Below are 22,926 nucleotides of genomic sequence, written 5' to 3' on the forward strand. Positions count from 1 at the left end.
CTGAACAAATATCAAAATCACCTGTAATTTTTCAAAACCTTACCAAGGCTGAAGTCCACCCCAGTTTCATTGATCTTGGAGAGGGTTTGAATATCCATATTTTCTAAAAGCTATTTAGGTAGTGTTAACATGTAGCCAGAGTTGAGAATTACTGAGACAGACCTATGTTAGCCAACACAGAAATCTCCCCCAGATATATCACATTTTAACCAGAAAAGAAAGTCATAAGATACATATCTATTAATAAAATCACATGTGCATGTGTAATTTTATTAATAGGTACTGTAGATGTAGTGGGCAGTGGAGTTGTTCCATTTTACACTTCAATTTATCTGTTGCTAACACCTTTCAAAAGGAGAATGCATTCATGTATTTTACTCATTCAATTTTTAATTTAAAAAAATCTATTTAGAGAAAAACGAGGAAGCACATGAAAATGGGAGCTCCCAAAATACACCATGTTTCCTTCTCAACCCCCTTCTTCCTCCTTCTGTTTCTTTTTCTAAAAGGGTGTAAAAGTAACAGAAACAATCTATTTCTGTCCTATCTGCTCAAATATTTTCTCCAATATTTAGGACTGGGATAAGAGAGTCGAGTAGAGATATTGCTGGTTCATTCTTTCATTCAAAACAACATGTCTAAGGTTCCCAAGAAGTCCAAGATACACTCTAGGGTTAGATTAACAAAGGTGCACATGGATCCTACCCACATGAGGCTCTTGGTCTAATGGAGGACATAGTAGATAAATAACTACAATAGTATGGGATAGAGACTAAGAAAAAAAAATACAGACCGTGTCATCACTTTATATAACAAAGAAAATCCAATCAAAGAATATGAGAAAAGACCTCAAGAAGTAGAGACGGACCTTCACCCTGGGAGAAATGTAGTCATTAAACAGTTTTTAAAAGGGGGTAGATGTTCCCAAGCCTGCATTTTCCACATCTCTCTCTGGCTATGAACTCAAATGCTCATTCTCAGTTAATGTTATTGCTTTGGAACCTGTAACACGGAGTACCAGTATCTCCCATCTAAGGTGAGAAAGCTCTTTTCATAGTCAAACTGGAGCTTGCTACAGTACCACAGGATTGACTGAAGGAATCTACCTGTCAATATTCTGTTATCTATCTGCTATTCAATAAGATTTATATGACACATTACTTCCTGCTGAACTCACTGATGGTGCTTTTTTATTCATCCATCTACCTAGATGAGCCTGGATATGGCAAATTTACCTTCTCATAGTTTACAGTTCATAAAATCCATTGTGTGCAATAAATAATTATCAAAACACTTGCTTTTAGTTGTTGCTACAATTGGTAGAGTCTTTTGGAAGAAGATATATCTTTGTAAACACAGCAGAGTAGGCAAAAACTTCCAGGGAAACAAGATACTTCTCTGTATTTCATTTACTTAACATGAAGATCAATTTTAGCCATTTATAACCAGCACAGTTCCACACGGGGAGAAATTACCTAGCCCACCCACAAATGGATTTCTATTGACAAGTCTCCTTTGATTGCTTTGGAAGGATACACTATAGGCTACCTAAGTCCTATCTGTCAGTGATAGAAAATTAATAATCCAGGTCAAGTAAGAAAAGCAGAAGAGAGAAAAATTGTATCTGACACTGTCCTCTTATAACTCAAAGCATCTTTGTAGACATTAATGTGAGTTACCTCCAACATTAATGTGCTATTTTTAACTTAGAATATTCAATCTTTGCTCCATGAGAGACATATTATTAGTGTTTTGAGAAATAAATTTGCTCTAATTTAAGGGAGAAGGCTAGAAATGTTCTAGAGATGGGAAAGCCTTCATAAAGCATATATAAACTTAATTTATAGGCTTCCCAGTCAATATTTCCAAAAGATCCTTAATTTAAAAAAAAAATCAAACTACATAGTTCCTGAGAGGTGGGCACCCATTTTCATCCGGTTTTCCACAATATGACAAGCCCTAAGATGTTATTTATACTTTTGTATGGGATGAAACTGTCTGGAATTCGCTATTCTGCAGTTATATGCCACATTACTTTAATTGGTACTACTGTTATCTAAAGCCATTAAATCTCTCAAGGGGTTAAACAGTGACCTAGGTGACCACTGTGTCCCATGCCAGCCCACACATGACATAGATGTGCTTATATACACTTATACATACTAAGACACAATAGCGCTTCTCTGCAAAGTTCCTATCATTAAAGTCTTGTTCTGTTTCTCTCACACCAGTTTCATTCCCAAAGTACCTGAGAGATAGCAGACATCCATCTCCTCTCAGTAAAAAATAGTTCTGAGAGGGGTTGGGAGGCAGTATTCAAGCACCAGGTCCTGCCATTTGGGAAACCTTTTAGGCAGTCTTGATAATTCAACACACACCACTTGGGGCGAGGGAAGAAGGGCATGAGCCTATGCCAACTTCACGATTAAGGATCACTGGTGCAGTGGAGTGTTCGGGATCCCGTGGGCCTAAGCCACACAGTATCACCTACTCCTGGTATATCTGGCTCCAGCCTCTCATCTGACTCTTCTCTGAGTTGAAAGGGTCAGTTTTTTTCATTTGCATCTGAGCTTTGAGAAGAAGAGAAACAAATGTCGGGCAATACCACCTCCCTCTGGACCAGACAAGCAAGAGCCCCTGAGTTCCCCCAGGCAGTGACCTTGCAGGGGCTAAATGAGCCTCCACAACTAAGGCCAGAATCTCCTTTACAAAAACAAATCAGTTCATTCCATTTGATAGTTGGGCAGATAAAATCCTCCTCTGACTTAAACACAGACAGACAGGGAGGTGGCAGGTAGTGCATGGATCCCTTGTATCACGTTCTGATTAGAACATAAACAGGACAGCTACAGAGGGGACAACGCTGAAGACAGAGGTAGCCTGGAATGCCTGGAAGATGGCGTCTCCCTCTCAATTTAGTTTAGGCAGATGCTGCAGGTAGAGAAAGGGCTTTTCCAGGGTTGTCAAGAAAAGAAAAAAAAAAAAAAAAGAACTGAAATATTTGGAGGTTATTGCCACTTTTGCCCCAAACATTTTCTATAAAATTTTAAAAAGGTCCCAGCCACATTCTTGTAATTCCAATTCATGTTTATTGCTGAGCAAAAGAGTAAATTCATCAATCAAGACCTTGTTTCTACATCTCTGATCAAGGTTAATTGCTTCTGTTTTTAAACCAAGAGGTTCTACCTTCTTTAGTTCCTCTAATCTAGGAATGAGGGGCAACACATGGATTTCCATGCATCTTTTTACATTCTTTGGATTTTATGCCATCTTGAAGGTGTCATAAACTGTACTAAAATTTATTTTCATTTAAGTCACAGCATTCAACTTAAAGAAGATTAATATTTTTCAGATTGGAGTTCTAGCCCAGTCCCCAATGCACTAATTTGTTAATCATTTATTTGGTAACTACTCTAATATTCTTGTCAGTCCTAGCATCTGGGAATAAACAGACGTCATCCACACATAAAGTGGACCGTTTTCTGTCCCAAGAGCATCCATCATTATATCATAATGAAAATCACTGTGAAGGGCTAGGTAGGGGTCATATAGAAAACATCAAAGTGAATGAAGGCAGCCCAATGATAAGTTGCAATTATTTGATCCACATTCATATGATCCCAGGTTCACCTGAAAGATGAGCTGAGCGTCTATACCCTCTCAATGTCTGACTTTCGAATATCAACTTCTGAAATCCAGCAACTTGGTTAATAAATACATTTACTTTCAGCAAGTTAAAGGTATGCTCGCTACCACTGTATTCAGGGTTAGTTATGCCTTCTGCCATCACCAGCGCCCCCTCCTGGCTAATGGTGACCCATAGCCTGGTCACTGGGGCACAGTCCCTGGTGTGCTAGCAGGCAGCTCAGGAATTGATCTGGACCACAGACTCTGCCCAACAGCCATCCTCTTCCTTGGTTACATGGAGTCCCTCCAGAATGAGCCAGGAGAGTAAGAGAATTGGCCAGTCGGTGAGGGGAGAACAGGGAAGAGAGAAGCCAGACACAGCCTGTATAAAACCAAATGTCCCCTCCTGCCTTCAGAGGGCCTCAAGTTTCTTTAGCAGCCTGAAGAAACAAAAGATATTTTACCTGTACTTTCTCATTAAATACACCCAACAAGCTAGCATCATATTCTCATTATTATTAGTACTGCAAGCTGAAGGATAAGCTGATTCAGTGGCAAAAAGTAATGTGAAGAAGCTTTCAAAAACTCAGATAAGGACCTTATCTCCTGCACCCCACGCCCCAATTCCTTGCTTACATTTTACTGGGCAGCAGACTACAGGAAGAAAAAAGGCATCATGGGAATTGTTATGGAATTGATGGGAAAAAGTATTTGCATATATGAGAAGGGTCCTAGAAGGGAGAAGATCCTCTTGAATAATTTTTCTTCTAGAAAAGTGGGTGTTTCTGAGCCACACTCACCAAGTTATCTAAAAAGAGATGGTTTGGAGCAAGTAAGGATGGAGATCAAATCAGAAGTGGGAAAGAACTGAGCTGCAACAACTCCAGAGCAGCAAGTGCCGTGCTGCACAGAGTACGGACTGCTGGGAGGAACCCTAGATCCCTAGAGGCGGGAAGACCGTGGAATATCCTGGTTCTGCATCTTCGCTCCTGGGAAGGAGCTGTTTAGCCCACCAGAAATAATGACAACTGCCTGGTTTCCCTTGAAGATTTCTGAACAGGGAGAAGAGTGTGCCTAAAAGTGAAAGCTAACTGTTTTAATCTTGTGTCTCCGTTGCCAAGATAATCTTCCTAACGTACTACTCACATGTCTGCCATGCTTCTTAGGTCCTGTTCATCCCTCCCCAGTCCCTCTTAGATACACAGAGCTTCTGCTAAGCAGCCTCATCACTGGAGGAAATTTCATCAGTCTGAAATAGTCATTAAGCTGCCTCTCAGCATTCTCCCCTCTAAACTAAAGGAATTTATACAGAGGCTGCGCAGCCTCTCAGGCGTGATACAGAGAGGGTTCCCACATGAGCTGTCGACCAAACTAGATGGGCCTGCAAGATATCTTTCAAACCAGGAAGCCTTTGATTCTATTCCTTTCATCTCTTCTGTGAAGTTTTCCATCACTTTGTTCATTTTTGTCACTATATCTGTCATCTGTCCAACTTTAAATCTAATAGACATAGGAATAGTTTTTCATAATCTAAAAAGAAGCCTCATTAATTCAGGTTAAATTGGAAAAGTCAAGTCCCACTGAGTAAGAAATCAGAGTGGAAAGTATTTTCAATTTAAAAAATTATGTCTATTACAAAAGACTACATAATGGGTAATAATAAATAAGATGAGAAAGTTAATGAAAATGGTGAGGTACAATAACTTTATTTTATATCACTTCTTACTTTTCAAAGCATTTTTAATTTCATATTGCCAATTTTATTCAATATATGAATTCAGTGTACAGGTACTAAATCATCAAACCTAAATCAAAGTATCTTGATTTATCTAGCTAAATTTGAACTATTAAATCTATAAGAATCCCATATAACTTTTCCAAGTCTGTATCAGAGCAGTCTGAATGAATGACGTTATGTTCTATTGCAGTTAAAATAAGCCTGACAATTTTACGGCCACCTTATCATCCAGAGTGTCATTCCCATCTACACATTAGTCATAAATGCTATTTCTTCACACAGGAACTTTTGTCATAACGGAGCACCCCACCTTAAAGAAGTTTTCCAAGTAAATTATCTCATGTGTACCTCAAATACCAAGGAAATGTTGTGGATGATAAACATGCTAAGTGTTCACTATTCTCTAAAAATGCTTATTTTGATTCAAAATGAGTCTCCGTAAGGAGGTTATCCCAAGATAACCAATATGTCACAAGATAACCAATATATCCCAAGGACCCAATATGTCACAGATCTTGCCACCTTGCTTTTGGGGAAAAAAGATTCACAATTAACCCAATTAATTGTAAATAAGGAAGCAACAGCAACAAATGTAGAAACCCAGACACAGACTCCCCTTTTAAGGAAGCTGGTGATACACAAAAGCACTACCATTATCTTCAGCTTCACTTCCTTCTTTAAACCTGTACTTGGAGTCACAAGAATTGATTTTCTTTCACAATGATCAGAAACAGTGCCTTTACCTACCTTAAAAAGTCTTAAAATGTTAGCGACCATGATGGACACGGAACTTGCTGCAGCACCTATGACACCAGAAATCTTGTCGGGCTTGGTGAAAATGGGTGGATCTCCATTAGCGCACTTCACGTCTGAAGCGTCTTTCTCTATTAATGCCTGCACAAAGGTCAGAGACTGCTCCAAAGCGTAGGTGTCCCTAGAGCATGTGTCAAGGATCCGAACACCCAGGGTGATATTGGAGAGGAGATCCGGGTCCTTGTTAATCTGGTCGATTGCATAAAGCATGGCCTCGAGTCTGTGGATGCCCTTCTCCTTCTTCAGCTCCCCACAAGGCACTCCTCTTTCTCCCTTTGCATGGACAGGGAAGAGACCCCCCAGAATGATGTCTCCATCCACCCGTATGGAGTGGGCATACTCCTGGCTGTGAGTTCTTTGCATCATTGTGAGGATCCAGTAGAACTTGGCGGTCAGGAGGAAGAAACAAGGGCAGGAGGCTGATCGCTTTCCCTCGCATACCATTTTCTCCGCGGGCGGTGCTGCACTCCAGGACCCAGAGTTTATCGCTGACGCAGAAGTGGCACCACCTGAGGCTGCGCCTTCTGGAGGCTACCATCAGGGCCCACGAGGGAAAGGCTCCTAAGGGTTTCAGTAAATTTTCTCGATTTGATCGTCACAGTGAATTTCCATCAGACCTTTAAGGTTCAATTTTATTCCCACGAAAAGTCAACTTGCCTGGAATGATTCAAAAATTAGAATATCTGAGGTTCTGATGTTGGGATGAGGTCAACAGTTTATGTCCTTGAAGTCAGCCCTGTAGCAGAATTATTCCTGAGGTAAGGGAGGGGGAAAAAGGGGGGGGTTCAGTTCAGTGGGGTGATAATTTTCATATATTTAAGCCAGTTTACACCAACCTCTTTTTTCAAAAAATTTCCACTATTCAGTAAGAGACTAATTCTTTTTGTCCCCCTGTGATTCTGAACACCTGGCTGCACTGCATCTAAACAGGCAGATTGATGACACTTTTAGAGCAAGGGAAACAGAAAAGTATCAGAAACTAGGTTGATTCTCCCAAGCCAGAAAGTATTTTTATTTATCATTTTATTCCAATAAATAAATCCTATTCCCATGAAAGTGAAACTCCTGGGGTGGATGACATTATTTCTTTTCAAATCTGTTCTTACTTTTTACAGCTCTCTGAATTTAGCATTTAAATTTTGTCCACAAAATCACAATGAAAGGTTACTTTTTGTGATGTATTCAACAAGGCAGTCATCTGTTAATAACATTTTTTGGCGTCCCAGATTTCCCCGTAGGAAAAAGTGATTATTCAATCACAAAAGAGAGAGAGAGAGAGAGAAAGAAAGAAAGCCCCCCAAATATCTCAAAATATGTAAGTGTTGTACGCTGTGAGAAAAGTTTATATAGAATATAAGCTATTTTGTTGATATTATTTTATTTGTCTCTGGTAACAAAACAAAGACTTGAAAATTAAACACACAGGGTCATGTGTGTGGATCTTCCTATTACTATTGTCAGAGTTCCCAATTAATTTGTTGGTATGGGAGCAGTGAGCATGCTTGTAGTTCCGAAGTAAATATGCCTTGATCCCAGAACCACAAGGAGCACATCAGAGCTGGAGATCAATTGAAAAGCTTCTTAATTTTGTCTGACTCAGTAGGGAAAACAGTTATTTCATCAAGGCTAGAGATAACCTACAGTGACAAAAGTCTACAGGAAAATCTATACAAAAAGTTTATTCTTTAAAGAATTCCATGAAATTCTTTTGAAAGACTTTTGAGGAGGTTTAACTGAAAATGAGAACCAACTTAATACAGGGAATCGGGAGATGCGAAACATACATATAATTAAGAGAATAAACACTACCAATTTATTTTTGACAGGATGATTAATCTAATGCTCATTTCTAATCTATTTATATAAGAGTTTGAAACCTAAAATTTGGACCATTTCCTTCCACCCTAGCCAACCAACATCTGGTTGTATTTCCATTCATTTGTTCAAGTTCCAGTTCATAAAATTTTCTTTCCATCCTTCCTGTCCTGAAAGAAAAGATGGTGCCTCCCTAGGGAACAACTGAACATATGCCCAAATGCTGTTAGAGAAAGCTTCATTTTTTTTTTCACTTTTAGGTTCAAAACTGTAGCCCACTGCACTGTTTGCTGTATTTTTGACTGTGTACCTGGAGGACTGGCAAAACACTGACCCCTATTCTGAGACAGTTCTGCCCTGCTTATGACAAGTATTCCCCTCCTTCTGGCACATATTAGCCTTGAATTTCCTCTTCACCACCCCAAACACTTAGTCCTTTCCTGATTTTTCTCAACTCTCAATCCTCCTACTAACTGCTTCTCCCTGGAAAAATCAAATTCCACAGCAGCTTGACCGCAAGCATTTCATGAAAGGAAATTTGACTTTCTGGATGAGATCATTTAAGTGATGGACCATAAATTATCCATTGTGTTTTACAGTTTCACAGGGAGAACCAGCTACATGATAGTAAAACCTCATTCACTCTGACCACTAATATACAGTTTGAGACCAAGTGCCATAGCTGGGTTGACCTCAAACATATCACTTATGAAAGTTTGAGCCCAGAATAAACAGACGAGTGAGGTACAGAAGAAATGTTTAAGGGGCGATAGATGGAGACGGCTTTCCAAAGATTGTCTTTCTTCATTACACCAAGCCACCTCCCAAGTACTTAAACACTCAACAGAATAAACAGTCTTCAATTAGAGATGAACAAATAAACCAGTCCATCTACCAATCACAAAGCATCTTTGCCTGCTCTCTTGGCATTAAGCTAATTCTACTTGCTGTGCAGTCCTGGAAGTAATACAAAATGAGGTTTCTTTTAAAACTATTGTTGTTTGCAATAATGCTTAGTCTCTTCAGCATCTCATAGGTCTGTTTGGGGCTTTCATTTAAGAAAAGGTCAGAGGATGAGTAGTAGTGAGACAGTAACTGGCTTAGTGGACAAATGCACTAAAATGGAAGACAGGAGGTTCCATTTGGGTTATCGCTTCTCGGGCAGCAAACTTGAATTTCTATTTGAGTTTCCTCCTCTGCAACACAGAATTAATCACATGCAAGCTCTCTTAACAATTGATTTTTCTTGTCTGTAAGAGGTGATAGAACCTGCTGTCCAGCACACACAGAAAACACAGCACCTTACCCAGGGTACATGTTCAGTCAATAGCAGCTCTCACTGCTAATGTGGTCTGTAACTGTCTTCTAAGGAAAAGCAACTTTTTGCATATTTACCCAGTTCATGAACAGGTTCTTTTAGTGAATATTGTTTGTCACTTTAAAAATAAAATCAGAGCTACTTATAAAATATTTACATATTGCAGTTATTTCAAAGTCTGATGCATTGCCATAAAAATCACAGACTCTTGATGGCTGAAAGGTTTAGTTTTCCTTTTAATCCCGAGGGAAAATGTATGTGAACGTTTGTACAAAATCAGAGAAGTTAGGTGTAATTTTAAAATCTTACACTGCCTGCTCTTGCCCTTACAGAATTCTTGTGAGTTTTAATCCAAACTCATCCTAGTTAGAATCACTGAGTTTTAAAGAAATAATGACCTTTCTGAGCTATAGATCCAAAAAGCACTTCTTCATGCTCTGTGTTTGATTTAGAGTAAAACAGCTTTTCTTTCTAACTGACCTTCTCCTGGGGCTGGTAGAAACCTTGCCTGTGCTGATGGACTTCTTCAAGGAGATGTGAAGTCTGTGCTCCTGAAAATGACCTTTGAAAGGAGCAGATGCTCTGCACTACTGCTGGGCAACCCTGCAGGCAAGCTTAACAGGAACCCTCCCGGTTCTTTGTGTTCATCCCACCACCATCACCCTATATACACGGTACAACACAGCCCTCCTGCTGACTGTCCTGTGCACCCGGGTCTCCTGGCTAGAACTCGAGTCTGTGCCTCTCAGTAGTGCTCCAGCTATGTCTTGAAAGTCCAGTAAGGACAGCTCCTCATAGGCCAGAGTCCTGAATTCTGCTTCTTTTTGATTTCTACGTACTTTCTCTGTACCGAGTCCTAAGTACCTAACACACAAGAGCTCAATGAATTTCCACATACTAATCATTAATTAGTATATAAGTGAGAAAACAAGGTTCAGAGAGGTTTAGTACAGCCCCAACCCCTAAGCTAGCAAGTAACAGCACCCTGAAACTCCTAGGGCCCCAAGAGGGATTCTCTGTCTTTAGAGAAAGCTCCCAGTACTGCAGGGCTGCCTGTGGGCAGCACAGGTGAGCGTGCACAGGTTCTAGAATGATGTCATCTTCGATTCTTAGCTCTATAAGAACAATAATGTACTCATTAGAAAGGGGTAATTTGGGGACATTTCCAAGAGGGTGATTTCTGAACCTCTCAAATTATTGGAAATACCCAGTGCAGTTTTTTCCAAACCTCCACTTCCAAGCCAATTTCCTGGCCAGTCTGATGCCAATGGAAACAAGCTCACCAACACACTTAGGGTCTCTCAGGGTCAGCCCTCATGTCAGCCTCCAGCATGTGCCAAGCACAATTACAGTATACTGTGGTAAAATCCTTGCTGATAAATAACATTAGCAAACAATTATAATTTTTCCCATTGAAAAGGCCAAATCAGCATTCCTATGCTACTAGCTACTCAGCTCTTTAACAAAAAGGTTATGCTGAACATTGCCATCAACTCATAAAATTGCTAGCCCAGAAGATTCGCTTGAAACTGCCCACGCTTGCAGCTCTTTTTGGTTGTTTGGAAATGCATCATATTTCTGTACCACCTCTCAGGCTGTTACATGTGTGGATCCTTGCTGGGGGTAGCGTAGAGATGGGGCAGAAAGAGTTCTCTCCTGGCAACAGAGCCTAGAATTTGATCCCAACCTGGCAGCCATTAGCTGGTGACACTGAGCGTGCCCCCTCATCTGTGTGCTTCCACTGTGTCATCCATGAAATGAGCAAGATAGACCATTTCTAAGGTGTCTTCCAGCTTCCTGCTCTGAGATTCTATTATTTAATAATAAGAGACTGTGAGGTTATGCACAAACATCAGAGAAAGGCTTTGCCAACTGAACACAGTAACCGATTTTGTTCCCAAGCTGAATGACTTTTTCCCATGAGTGAGAGAGAGCTGTGAAAGCTCTTCTATAAAAGTACAGCCCCATGTTTAAAAATCTGATCCAAGAGAAGCTCAATTTACTAAATAGTTAAACTAAAAAGGGATTTTTTTGCATTTCAAAATAATGTGCCACAGGTTTCCTTTAGACAGCTAAATCATGTGCATTTTAAATACAATCTGATTTAGTGGAATTTTGTTTGCACCCTTATTTTTCCAATAACAAAGTTATTGCACAAAAGACCATATTTAAAGAAATGAGGAGCCACTTTTATGGCAGACAAGAGAAAGGAAAGAGAGTGAAACCCTACCCTTATTGAATGCCTTGGTTTGCTCATAGCTTCATGCAATTACCTTATTTCCTTCCTAAAACTTCATCTATAAAGTTGGTATCACAGCTCCATTCCAGATGTGACACTTGAAAACGAATCAACTACAAGACTATATCTAAATTCTCAGGCCTAAATTCACATACAGCACCGCTATTACATTCTTTCCCTTACACTATGCCTTTTGGGTGCCAGACATGGAGCGATATGGTGCGAACCCTTACCTGATTTTCCGGGATACTGCAGCTCCTAGGAAACCCTGATTTTGGTCTTATTCCTCCAGCACTCACTCCGTGGCATTGGGCAACTCAGTCAACCCAGTCTGTTTCTTTGTTCCCAAAATGGGGGATGATTTCTGCCTCCCTTCTGGGTTGAAATTAGGTGATATAATGTGTAAAAGTACTTTAAGAATGTACAGGGACACTAGTTAGTCCTAGGAGTAATATTGTACTTTTGTACTTAGAAGATCTGAGAAAACCACTTGGCCATCACACACATGGCCAGTCAGACTTTAACAGCAGTCATGTGTTCAGGAGTCAACCTTGGATGGGTCATATGGAGAACACAGACCTGGAAGGAAAACTAGAAAGACAGGAGAGGAAAGTCAATGGAAGTACAGTGTCTGACCTGGGAACCTGAAAGTCATGGACAACTGGATCCTCAAAGAGGCTATCGTGAGGGAGGTGGTAACAACATATTCTGGCGTGAAAATAAGACAACAGGAAACCTTCCAAAGGTGTAAATTTAGGCATAAACCTGCCTGGAAAAGTAGGAAATTGGCAGCACATGTTCAAAAACTTCCACACACTCCTCAAGCACCTCTCCTACATCTGCCTGCTTCTGTGCCCAGGCTGTCCTGCCCTCTGCCCCCTAGGGCTGGGTCTCCTCCCTCCCTCAGTGCTGATGTTTCCTATGGATCACCTCAAAAGCTTGTCTCCTTACTTTGGTACACCCCAGGAAGTAAGTGAACTCATCACCAGGCATCAAAACCTGAAGATGCGTTGCTGTCTTCTCCTGACTGCAGCGTCTGCACTGTATGATGACTCCTGGGCTAGCCAGACCATCTTTACCAAAGCACTGTCATCATTAAAGTTCAGCGTGGTGACAAAACAAGTGCAAGCAGGGAGCTATGAGTCAGGCAGCCTCTTTCCACAGTGTTCCTCAAATCATTCCAACAACGATGCCCACCACTGATGAGCTGGGGCCCGGGATGAGCTAATGTTATGCCCAAGGCCCTTCCCAGGCAGTGGGTGAATTTGTTACAGTGTGTCCAAGCATCAAGTAGAAATTAAAATTAAATGAAATAATTTTGAACAAAATAAAAAGGAAGGAAGAGACAAATAAAGCCAAACTCTAAATCAAAACCTTCTCTTGGGATGGAAACAATACGATCTAGCTGGCTCCCTGCTCACAGCTTCTCTTAGAACAGTATGGGTTGACTGTCCCCACTACATGTGTGAGTCTGGTGATACCCAGTCAGGTTCTATCAACAGAACAGCAGCAGTTTCCTGTACCTTTACAAGCCAGCCTATTCAACAGGCTTAGAGAACGGCCAGTTCTTTGCTGTGGGTCTAGTAAGAGATATCTATGCAGTGTCTTCTTTTAAGACTGAGACAGAGCAATGCCATTCCATGAACTAGAGGAAGGTCTCCTAATGTTGAACATTCTCACTATAGGGGAAATCAATGGGCAATAAACTTGAAAGGAAAAACATCACTGCTGTCACAAAGTGCATGTACAGGGCTCTGTGCATCATGCCCTGAAGACAATAGAATATTCTTATGCAAAGACTGGCACACAGTGCTGCCACGGTGAATGTCAGCTGGGTTATTTGCTGCATAAATACCAATTAAAGAAGCCCCACAGCAGCTTCAACCTGCCCAGCCAAGTTTGCAAAGAGCACATCTCTCCAGACCTCTAACTTTCTCTCACACACAGTGGAGCTCAGCTCCCCCTTTTCTACTCCTTTTGGATTTGGATGCTGTTAGAATTATTCAAGCAGCCATAACTTCCAAAGGGAGCACATTAGGGCAGAACTAGCTAGCACAAACCAAATAAAACAAATTAAGCCTACATACAAGTATAGTGCTGCATCCTCAGCATCTTTTATTTTTTTAATTTATTCCAGGCAAAATGTCTCCTAGAGAACCTCCCCTCATATAATTGTCTCCACATCCCTTACTCAAAAGAGAAAAGTATCTGCCTGTATCTTAGATGTGGTACAACCTGCAGTTGACTCTTACATAGGAAGATTATCTTCCCTGATGAATAAGGCTCTTTTCAAAATTATCAAGCCATATATTTTTAAGAACCAGAGAATGGGCTTCACACAGCTGATTCTGTCTCCCACAGAGATCTTTCAAGATATTATTCACCAGCAAGTGAGCAAGGTAAACTGAAGTGGTTTCTGTAGCCATTTGCAATTATTGACAAACAATTTCATAACGGAAAATGAAAATTACAGTCAAGTGCAATAAGCTGTTTATCCAAGAACTACCTGCTGGTGGCTCTTTTTCTTTTTCTTTCAAGCAAAATAAAAGCTATCATTGGAATGTATTTCTCGTGTTTGTAATATTTCTTGTAAATGTCTCCAACCACAAACCTTGTCCTCCAGTTTTGTTAATTGACAGGATTTTTATTCAATCACGGCAGTGGCCAAGACCCTAGTGTATTCTTGGGTGTTCACGAGATGACTCCCACCCCATCAGGTCTGTGGGAAAGGATCACCCGCCCCCAACTGGCAAATAAGGCATTCCCTCCTGAGGCAGACTCGCTTGAGGAAGTGTGGGGTTTCGGGTGTGTATTCACCCCCACTACCCTGGGCCCTCAGACTCTCTAAACCCAGGCTGCTCAGTTTGGACCACAGAGAAGCAGTTTCTTGAGACAGCTCTAAGGAGCAGTGTAGCGCAAATGGGTGATTCGCGGGTTCCTCTGCATTTCATTTGAAGAGAGAGAGAGAGAGAGAGAGAGAGAGAGAGAGAGAGAGAGAGAGAGATTGAGAGAGAGAGAGAATCTTACATTTTCGCCATCTGTACGAACCTCAGGGGATATTTCGGGGCTGAGCGGCTGAGCCCGCTCCGCGTCTCCGAGAGGACTATCTCCAGCCCTACCTCTGTCTCTGTGTCTCTGACAGCAGCCTCTCACCCCGCCCGGGTCTCCTCTTTCCCACCTCCTTTTCTTTTCCGTGCCCGGGACTGTAGAAGCCCAGCTGGGGTAGAGACTAGGCTTCGCGAAGTGCCTGGGTGCTCTTTCCTTTCCCTGGCACCCGGCGCCACCCCGTCCCCTGCGCACCGCCCGCCCCGAGCGGCCCGCCCCCGGCACACCTGGCCGCCTGCAGCGCCCACACCCTGCGCTGGTGGGTGCGAACCCGGGCCGCACTGTCGCGGGTGCAGCCCAGGCGCTGTCGGGGAGCGCTTGCCTGTGCTTGTGAAACTCAAGACCCCAGACCTTTCTTCTTCCCCAACCCCCACCAGGACACGGAACTCCGGCGTTTTCCCGAGAGCCATAAAAGGGGGAGGGGGGAAGGAAATCCCAGGCTCGCGGGGCTAACTCGGAGGACGCAACTCCTGGCAGAGCGTGCGCGGTGCGGGGATGCGGGTCTCCAGGACCCCCACATCGCCCGCCTTCCCCTGCGACCCCCCCCACCCCTTCTTCCCTAGATCCTGGTTAGATACCCAGCCAGCCCAAGCTGAGGCAGGCGGGGGTTACCCCAACTCATCCCGGAAGCTGTTAACTTAGGAAATCCCTCGCCTTAGATTCGAGTAACGGAGGTACCTCGTCATCTCTGTGGGGCAAGTCCGGATTCCGCCGGGCAGGTCCAGGAGGTCACCCAGCGCAGGCAAATCCGAGGCTCGGCGACTTAAAATTCTGCTGCCGCACACAAGAGCGTGCTAGGAGCGCTAGCCCTCTTCCCTTCACCCCTGAATCTCACATTCGCCGACTAAACTTTTGGGGGATCACACCTCCAAGCCTTGGGAGTTCCAAGCTAAGCCTCCCTCTGTTCTGCACCTCTTCACTGGAATGTAATCACGGGAAGACAAGAGGGGTGGCTGCCTTGTTAGTTGCAACGTAAAATCAACAGACACCCAATCAAGCTCCAATGCCCGGCCAGCCCCTCGCCCCCTGGTGCCCACTCTCCTCCTCTACCCATTCCTGTTTCCTTGGCCCGCCCGACAGTTGTCTCCCAGACTCCGGCTATCAAGGCCACCTACTCGTGCCCAGGAAAAGCAGAAGTGATCTGAGAAGCAGTGGTGCACCTGGCTGTCGGCTGAGCGGAGGATAACAGAAAGGGTGATAAAACAGGGGTTCTTCTTCAGCCAGCTCGGCGTTTGGGGAGAATTGCAGGAGCGGGGACGGGGGCTTCCCCGCTTCCCTGGGGTTCAGCACTTGCTTTTCTCCTTTCCTCTGCCCGCGGCTCGGCGAGGAGTCTTACCCTGCTCCCCGCAGAGGGCGCGGCGAGGAAGCCCGCGGGGGACCCGCAACTCCATGTCCGCGCCGCCGCCGCGCGAGGCGGGCACCGCGGCCGGCCGCACTTGTAGCTGGTCTGGGGCTGAGGGGGCTGAGCTGGCCGAGCCGCCGCCAACTCTCTTCCATGTGAATAACAAATACTCCCAGCGGCAGCCGCGATTGGTCTGCGCCCCGCGCCTCGCGCCCCGCGATCCGCCGCCCGCGGCCATTCACCCGGCGGGCGCGGAGCGCCGCAGCCGGGATCGCTCCGGGATCGCGCCGGGATCGCCAATCGCCCGGCGCCAGCCAGTCACCGCGGGAAGCGGGAGGAGGACCCCAGGGGCGGGAGCCCGGGTCTCTATGCGGCGCGCGGCCCCCGCGTGGGCACTGCCGCGGACGCTCGGGCGGCCGGACCCCCTCTGCGCCTCAGCGCCAAGCCGCGCGGGGACCAGAAATGCCAACACGAGTTCTGATTTTTTACAAAGAAACGCACCAGTCACCCCCTCTGCCCCACCCTACAGAGAAAGGGAGGCCCCAGGAGCGGGGGTTGGAAGAGCGGGTGCCGCGCGGGGCGGCTGGGGAACGCGGCGGCGGAGCGGCGCCGGGAGCGAGGCGAGCCCGGGACCCGCGCGAAAGCAGTCGGCGCCCGCGAGCCCGGGGTCCCCCGCGGCCCCGCTCTGCTGAGGGCGCCCGTGAGGAGCACGTGACAGATGGCAAGGGTCCCGGATCACGCTTTCTTTTCCGGGGATGCTCAAAGTGCAGCCCACGTCCCGCACGGTTCCCCCGCAAAGTTTGCCACCCGCCGCGCGGCTGTTCCACCATTTGTCCCGCCCGGCAGCTCAGGAATCGGGGCCCTCACACTCCGCCCCGGAGACCCCGGCGCCCTCTACCTAGCCCCAGAGCGCAAGGCTGGACACGATAAGGTCCCCCTGCGGGCGCCGCGCAGGAGGGGCCCAGGCGGACTCCGCCAGTCATTTTGCTGAGAGGATTCAAGGAACCGCCAGCCAGGGGCAGGAAACTCTTCTGGAGCCGCCAGGCGGGGGATACCTAGGAATTCCCTTCGCATCCGACCGAGGGGAACCTTCCAGGCTCCGTGTGCACAGTCCAGCGCCCCTCCCCGCTAGTTACCGCCCCAGCACCCCTATCCCGCACCCGCCAGTTCGAGAAAAAGGGAGCCCCTTGCGGCTCGGAGCCCGGGGAGCCGCGGCCTGCCAACCCTGTGTTGGTGAGAAAGTTCCATCTAGAGGAGATCGCGAGCAACTGCAGCCGAAGCCACAGCCCGAGGCAGGACCTGAGTGGGGAGGGGCTGCGGGAGAAAGGGAAGCAGGGAGAAGAGGAGGGGAAAGAAAGGAGAACAGGCAAGACAGGCTTCTTCCCAGCCCTGGGAGTCTCTGTGGTGAACTCCGACTTCCGCAGCATCGAGAACTTCAGAAGCATCATGACCTGTAACTTGCGCTCATTCCTGTGCGCAGGTCCGTATCTCTCACCCTGTTCTCACATCAGCTCTAAAAGGATCAGCACTGTTAATCCCATTCTACAGATGAAGAAGGAAACCGGGGTTTGAGTCGCGTCTGAAAAGTACTAGAGCCAGAAATCGGAAATTCTAAAGCCCGCCGACACCTGCTCCCTGGCACCGTTGCTTTCCCAGGCTTGGCACTAGTGTATGAGGTTTCAGGTGAAAGCTGTCACATTCCTGATTTCCTGAAGCCCCTCTTACCCTCTGTGACTTACAAAAATCTACAGGTTTCCAGGGGCCAAGGGCTTCCTCCTTCATCCCGCCTCCCGCCTGTGTGGGAGAGGATTCTTGATTGTAGAATCAATCCTTTATGGCCACAGCTACTTGGGAAGGAGGAGGATTTGGAGAGAGAAAAAGAGCTTGGGTCCCTTATCCCCACAAGTTTCTGCATGGAACCTCAGTTCACTGGGGGTGTACAGTGCAGCCCTGAAGGGAGTTGACAAGTGGCCAGTGCATCTTGGGGCAAGGAAAGAGGCAAGAATCTCGCACTGATGTAGAGCTGTAGTTGAACAGGCTCATAGCACCAATGCCTGCTGTGAAGCCTGTCTAGAAAAGTGCCCTTCTTCTAGGGAACTATGCCATAATCTCAGCAGCCTGGTTTCTAAAGCAACTCAGCCCAGCCCGAGCTCAGACTGATGACCTCAGTCTGAGCAGAGTTATCATAGGGAACACAGGAACATGAGTAAATCCCTCTCTAGACTCTTCTATGTGCATTAATACATTGGGGGAGGGAGAGAACACAGGCAGGAACAGCCAGAGCGAGCCTAAAAATACCATGGGCACAGCTGCTGACCTTGTGGTGGTCTTCAGGGGCTGCGAGGGGCTGGCTGGAGCCCAGCAGGGCTGTGTTCAGTGTTATCTGAGAGAGCAGCAACCCTGGTGCTCTGGTGGACCCATTTTCATAATGAAGACAGCACAGCTGGCTGCCCCTTTGGAGGTCTGCATGGCCAAGTGAGCTGCTCAGGAAAGAAGTGCCTAATGAGCTGCTTTTTTTCCTTTCCCTATTGATCATTACCTGCAGAGAACTGGTGTCTTACAGGCACATCATTGCTTTTTCTGGTGCAGCCCTCTGAGAGATCAGTAGACTTGATCTTTCGCAGGGAAAGTGTAATTCTGATGCTTGGCTTTGCATTATCCTTAACTCTTGATACTCAGTGTAGTAAATTGACAACTGGTGGTCAACTTATAACCCCCCAGCTGAACTGAGTAAGTGTGGTGCTGGGTGTGGGAGGCCCACCTGGGGATTGTTGCCAGCAGCATAAGAGGCAGAACAGGAGAAGGAGGAGTGGGGCTGTTGGGAGTGGAGAAAGGCTATTGGAGCTGGTAGAAGCTGTAAGGAGTTGTTGATTGTTTTGGAGGAGTTCATCATGCTGGCTTTCCTGATGAACTTGGCTGTTTTCATCCTCCGAGGAGCTCGGGACCTCATTGGCACTGAGAATAGCTTTAGTTCACTTTGGGGGAGCTCTGGTCCTCACTTTGAGCATCGCTTCCTGGCTCTGGAGGGGAAGATGGTGCACTACTCAGTCTCCTGGAGAAGCTTGCTGCTTTGGCTTCCCTGATGGGATCTTGGCCATCTTGATCATCGGAGGAACTCAGGACCTCACTGTTGCTGAGGAAGGCTGTGGTACTTTTCAGGGGAGCTCTGGTTCTTCTGAGCATCACTTCCCTGCTCCAGTACAGATCCCTCAGCCTGCTAGCATAGATCCTTCACCCTACTGGCACAGACTTTCTAGATCCCACCACTGACCTTTGGGCCTTCCCAGTGCAGGTCTGTGAAACAGGCCTGCATGAGATGTTGTCGTGGGCTCTGGGCCTCCAGTTGGACTCATGGGAGGCACTGTTATGAGCTCTAGGTCTTTAGCTGGACTCATGCAGGACATTTCCGTGGGATCCAGGCCCTCGGCTGGATTCCTTGGTCTGTAGTGTGTGGGCAGATTTCCTGCACTCTTTTGTATATCATTCTTTGGGTGACTATTATAAATAATCTTATAAAATATGTATCCTGCATGATATTGTTCTCCTTGCAAAAAAACCGAAACCAACACACTCAGAATGGAACCATCACTCAAATCCTGCATGGAATCTGATCAGTAGGGAAGAGGCCCATCCTCCTTGAGTGTGTCCAATGACTCTACCTTGAGCAAATGACATAGGCTCATACACAGGTTGGTCTCCCCGGATTGATGGCCACACTGGGACACCAGAAGCCAAACTGTCCAGCCATGATGGATGCCCATCAGTAACACTCACATGGAAAAAAAATTAAAGTCCTATTTATCAAACCAAGGTACCATGACTCTGACTGTCCTTTGCTGCAGTCCAAGTCAGGAGAGGGTTACTAAAGCCCAAGCAGTCCGATCCGGGCACACAGGTGAACCCGGGACATCTACCTGGCCTTTCCTTGGGCTCACACTTACTGCAGTATAAAATGCATCTTCACAAAGTGTCTGACCTCATCAGCCATCCCGCCCCAAATATTTACACAAACCAAATATATTCCCTAGTAGTTAATCCTCCGAGAAGATTTGCCTATAATCTTCTCATTTGCAGTTGATTTAAAATGTGAGAAACTGCCCATGTGTTAGAAAATGCAAAAAAAAAAAAATGCCATATGTTTGAGGTCCATTTAACTCAAGCTGTGATATGTATTATACTCATGGAGATTTATGCCACAATTTCTGCTTCGGGGTACTCACTAAGGCTAAGAACCTCTGGAGGCCACTCACCCAGGAGGAACACTGGCCCAACACGAAGTTACCAAGTGGGGAAAACTGACAGGGGAAGGTGGGGACAGGTTTCTTTTGGAAACTAAGACAATATTTTTCTGGCTACATCATCTACAAGTGACTGTGAATGTATTGTGTGTGGTTCGCTCAGTTTATTAAGACACTGGCTGCTGGAAACAAGACCAGAATGTTACACTGACAGTCATTCAGAGCCAGTGAGGCTCATGAGAGCAGTGTGCTTCTCGCTCCCATAGTCGGCTCACACCTGCACACAGAAGTCACAGGAGAAATTCTCTGGTGCATGTGGGGACTGCATGTGCATCTCTTATCAGCTTCATTTGGGTTCCCGCAGAAATACGGTCTGAGGATTCAAGGCTGGGAAGTTTAAGAGACAAAGGAACCCTCAGCAGTCAAGAGGGAAAGTGATGGAGCAGGTATCTATACTCCAGCTCCTATCAGTTGTTACTTAAGAACCACTCCTAGGTGATATTAGTCCTCCAGTAATTCCAGCCTACCACATGGTAGCAGAGCAGCATCCAGAAGCCAGGTAAAGCCCTCTGCCAAAGAAAGTAGGCATGGGCAGATTATTAGTAAGCAGGTATTGTGTAACACATTGGTAAAGGCAAGAAAGTACAGACAGGTCACAGCATCTATAATACCAGCACTCTGAAAATATATGCTACTACATGTGATCCAAGGATCACCTGCCTCAGAATTATTAGGGTGCTGGTTGCAAGCACAGATTCCTGGGCCCTATCCCAGAGCTATAGGAACAAGATTCATTAGAATGGGGCTTGGGAATGTGCATGTTTTGTAAACATTCTCGGTGATTCTGATGATGTTCACTAAAATTTGAAATCTACTACATTCAGGAAAGCTTTCCACCACTACAGGCTGTCAAAAGCCTGTGAGTTTAAATATATAAAAACTCACTTGCCGAGGTGGGCAGAGTGTCACATGCCTGTAATCCCTGCACTTGAGAAACTAAAGCAGAAGGATTGCCATGAGTTCAAGGCCAACCTGAAAAACATAATGAGACCCTCTCTCAAACACACACACACACACACCCCACATGCAAAGCCTAAGAAGGTAGACCTTAGAAATCAGGACTCCTAAGGAAGGGTATCCATGCTGCCCAGATATTTCTAAGGCCACAAGCCCTCCTTTTTCTCTGTTTCACCCTACTCTCCCTTTAGATAGGGTTTTAAACACTCTATCCAGTGTTTTCTGGGGAGAAAAAGAACCCAATACTAGCTCTAACTTTGCCATTAACAGATCACAGCATCTTGAACTTTTAACATTTGTGCACTACAATTCTTTTTATTTATGCATGTGGCAAAGACAAACACCAGTCCAACCAAAGGGAACCAATCGTGCTCCCTTTCAGTAATGTGGAACCATTGCTGTGAAGCAGCTGCCTCATACCCTTGGGGACTACATTTCTCTCAACTCCTTTGCATCTAGGCGAGGTCAGATATCTACTTATTGCAGAGTAAACAGAACTGATGCATGTCACTTCTGGGCCAAGGAAGTTAAAAAGGAGAACTTTCTTCTCTTTCCCCTTCCTGCAGCTGGAAGCAGAAAACTCTGTGGACCTAGGATTGACAGCTGCTATAGTTTGTGCCTAAAGTGTCCCCCAAATCTACATGGAAAAGGCTTGATCCCCAGGGTGACACTATTGGAAACTTTAAGAGGTAAGGCCTATTGTGAAGTCTTTAGGTCACTGGGGTTGTGTCCCCGAAGGGGATTGTGGGATCCTGTTTCCTTTCTCCTCTTCCCCATCACTTCTTAACCATAAAGTGAGCAATTTGCTCCAGCACACATTGCTCAGAAAATGTACCACCACGAACCCAAAAATAATCATAGCCTGAGTATTCCAAAATCCTGAGCCAAAATCAACCTTTTTTGTTATAAACTGATTATCTCAGGTATTTGCAATGGTGTCAGAAAGCTAATACCACAGCACAAGATGAAAGAACCATGGATCACTGTGTTGGTTTGAGGGTTATCATGCAAGGTGAAAGAATATATAATACAGGACACATATTTTATAAGATTATTTATAATAATAACCCAAAGAATGATATACAAAAGAGTGCAGGAAATATGTCCACACACTAGAGTCCAAGAATCTAGCTGAAGGCCTGGATTCCATGGAAATGTCCTGCATGAGTCCAGCTAAAGACCTAGAGCTCATAACAGTGCCTCCCATGAGTCCAACTGGAGGCCCAGAGCCCACGACAACATCTCATGCAGGCCTGTTTCACAGACCTGCACTGGGAAGGCCCAAAGGTCAGTGGCGGAATCTAGGAAGTCTGTGCCAGCAGGATGAAGGATCTGTGCTAGCAGGCTGAGGGATCTACACTGGAGCCAGGAAGCCATGCTCAAAGAACCAGAGCCCCTCCAAAAGGTACCAACAACAGCCATCCTCAGCAACAGTGAGGTCCCGAGCTCCTCCAGTGGTGAAGACAACTGAGCTCCCATCAGGAAAGCCAACGCAGCAAGCTTCTCCAGGAGACTGAGTAGTGCACCATCTTCCCCTCCAGAGCCAGGAAGCGATGCTCAAAGTGAGGACCAGAGCTCCCCCAAAGTGAACTAAAGCTATTCTCAGTGCCATTGAGGTCCCGAGCTCCTCGGAGGATGAAAACTGCCAAGTTCATCAGGAAAGCCAGCATGATG

At 45.5% G+C, this 22,926-nt stretch overlaps 1 protein-coding gene across 5 annotated transcripts in view; it reads right to left on the reverse strand.

The window, feature by feature from the left end:
• Grm8 (glutamate receptor, metabotropic 8) overlaps positions 1-17,078 on the reverse strand; it is a 759,406-nt gene extending 742,328 nt beyond the window's left edge. For 2 of the 5 annotated variants that reach the window (XM_005402348.1, XM_005402352.1), the window contains exons 1-2: positions 15,334-15,607; positions 6,113-6,931 (exon numbers count right to left, since the gene is read on the reverse strand). In XM_005402348.1, the coding sequence (XP_005402405.1) occupies positions 6,113-6,622 (510 nt within the window). In that variant the 5' untranslated portion in view covers positions 6,623-6,931; positions 15,334-15,607. Of the gene's footprint in view, positions 1-6,112; positions 6,932-15,333; positions 15,608-15,991; positions 16,064-16,498; positions 16,580-17,052 lie in introns of those variants that run through there. The other 3 variants (XM_005402350.1, XM_005402351.1, XM_005402349.1) reach the window with 3 other exon arrangements.
• Between the last annotated feature and the right edge of the window lie 5,848 nt (positions 17,079-22,926).

This window comes from Chinchilla lanigera, unplaced genomic scaffold, assembly GCF_000276665.1.
Source record: "Chinchilla lanigera isolate Chin_1 unplaced genomic scaffold, ChiLan1.0 scaffold00078, whole genome shotgun sequence".
Classification (NCBI taxonomy): Eukaryota; Metazoa; Chordata; class Mammalia; order Rodentia; family Chinchillidae; genus Chinchilla; species Chinchilla lanigera.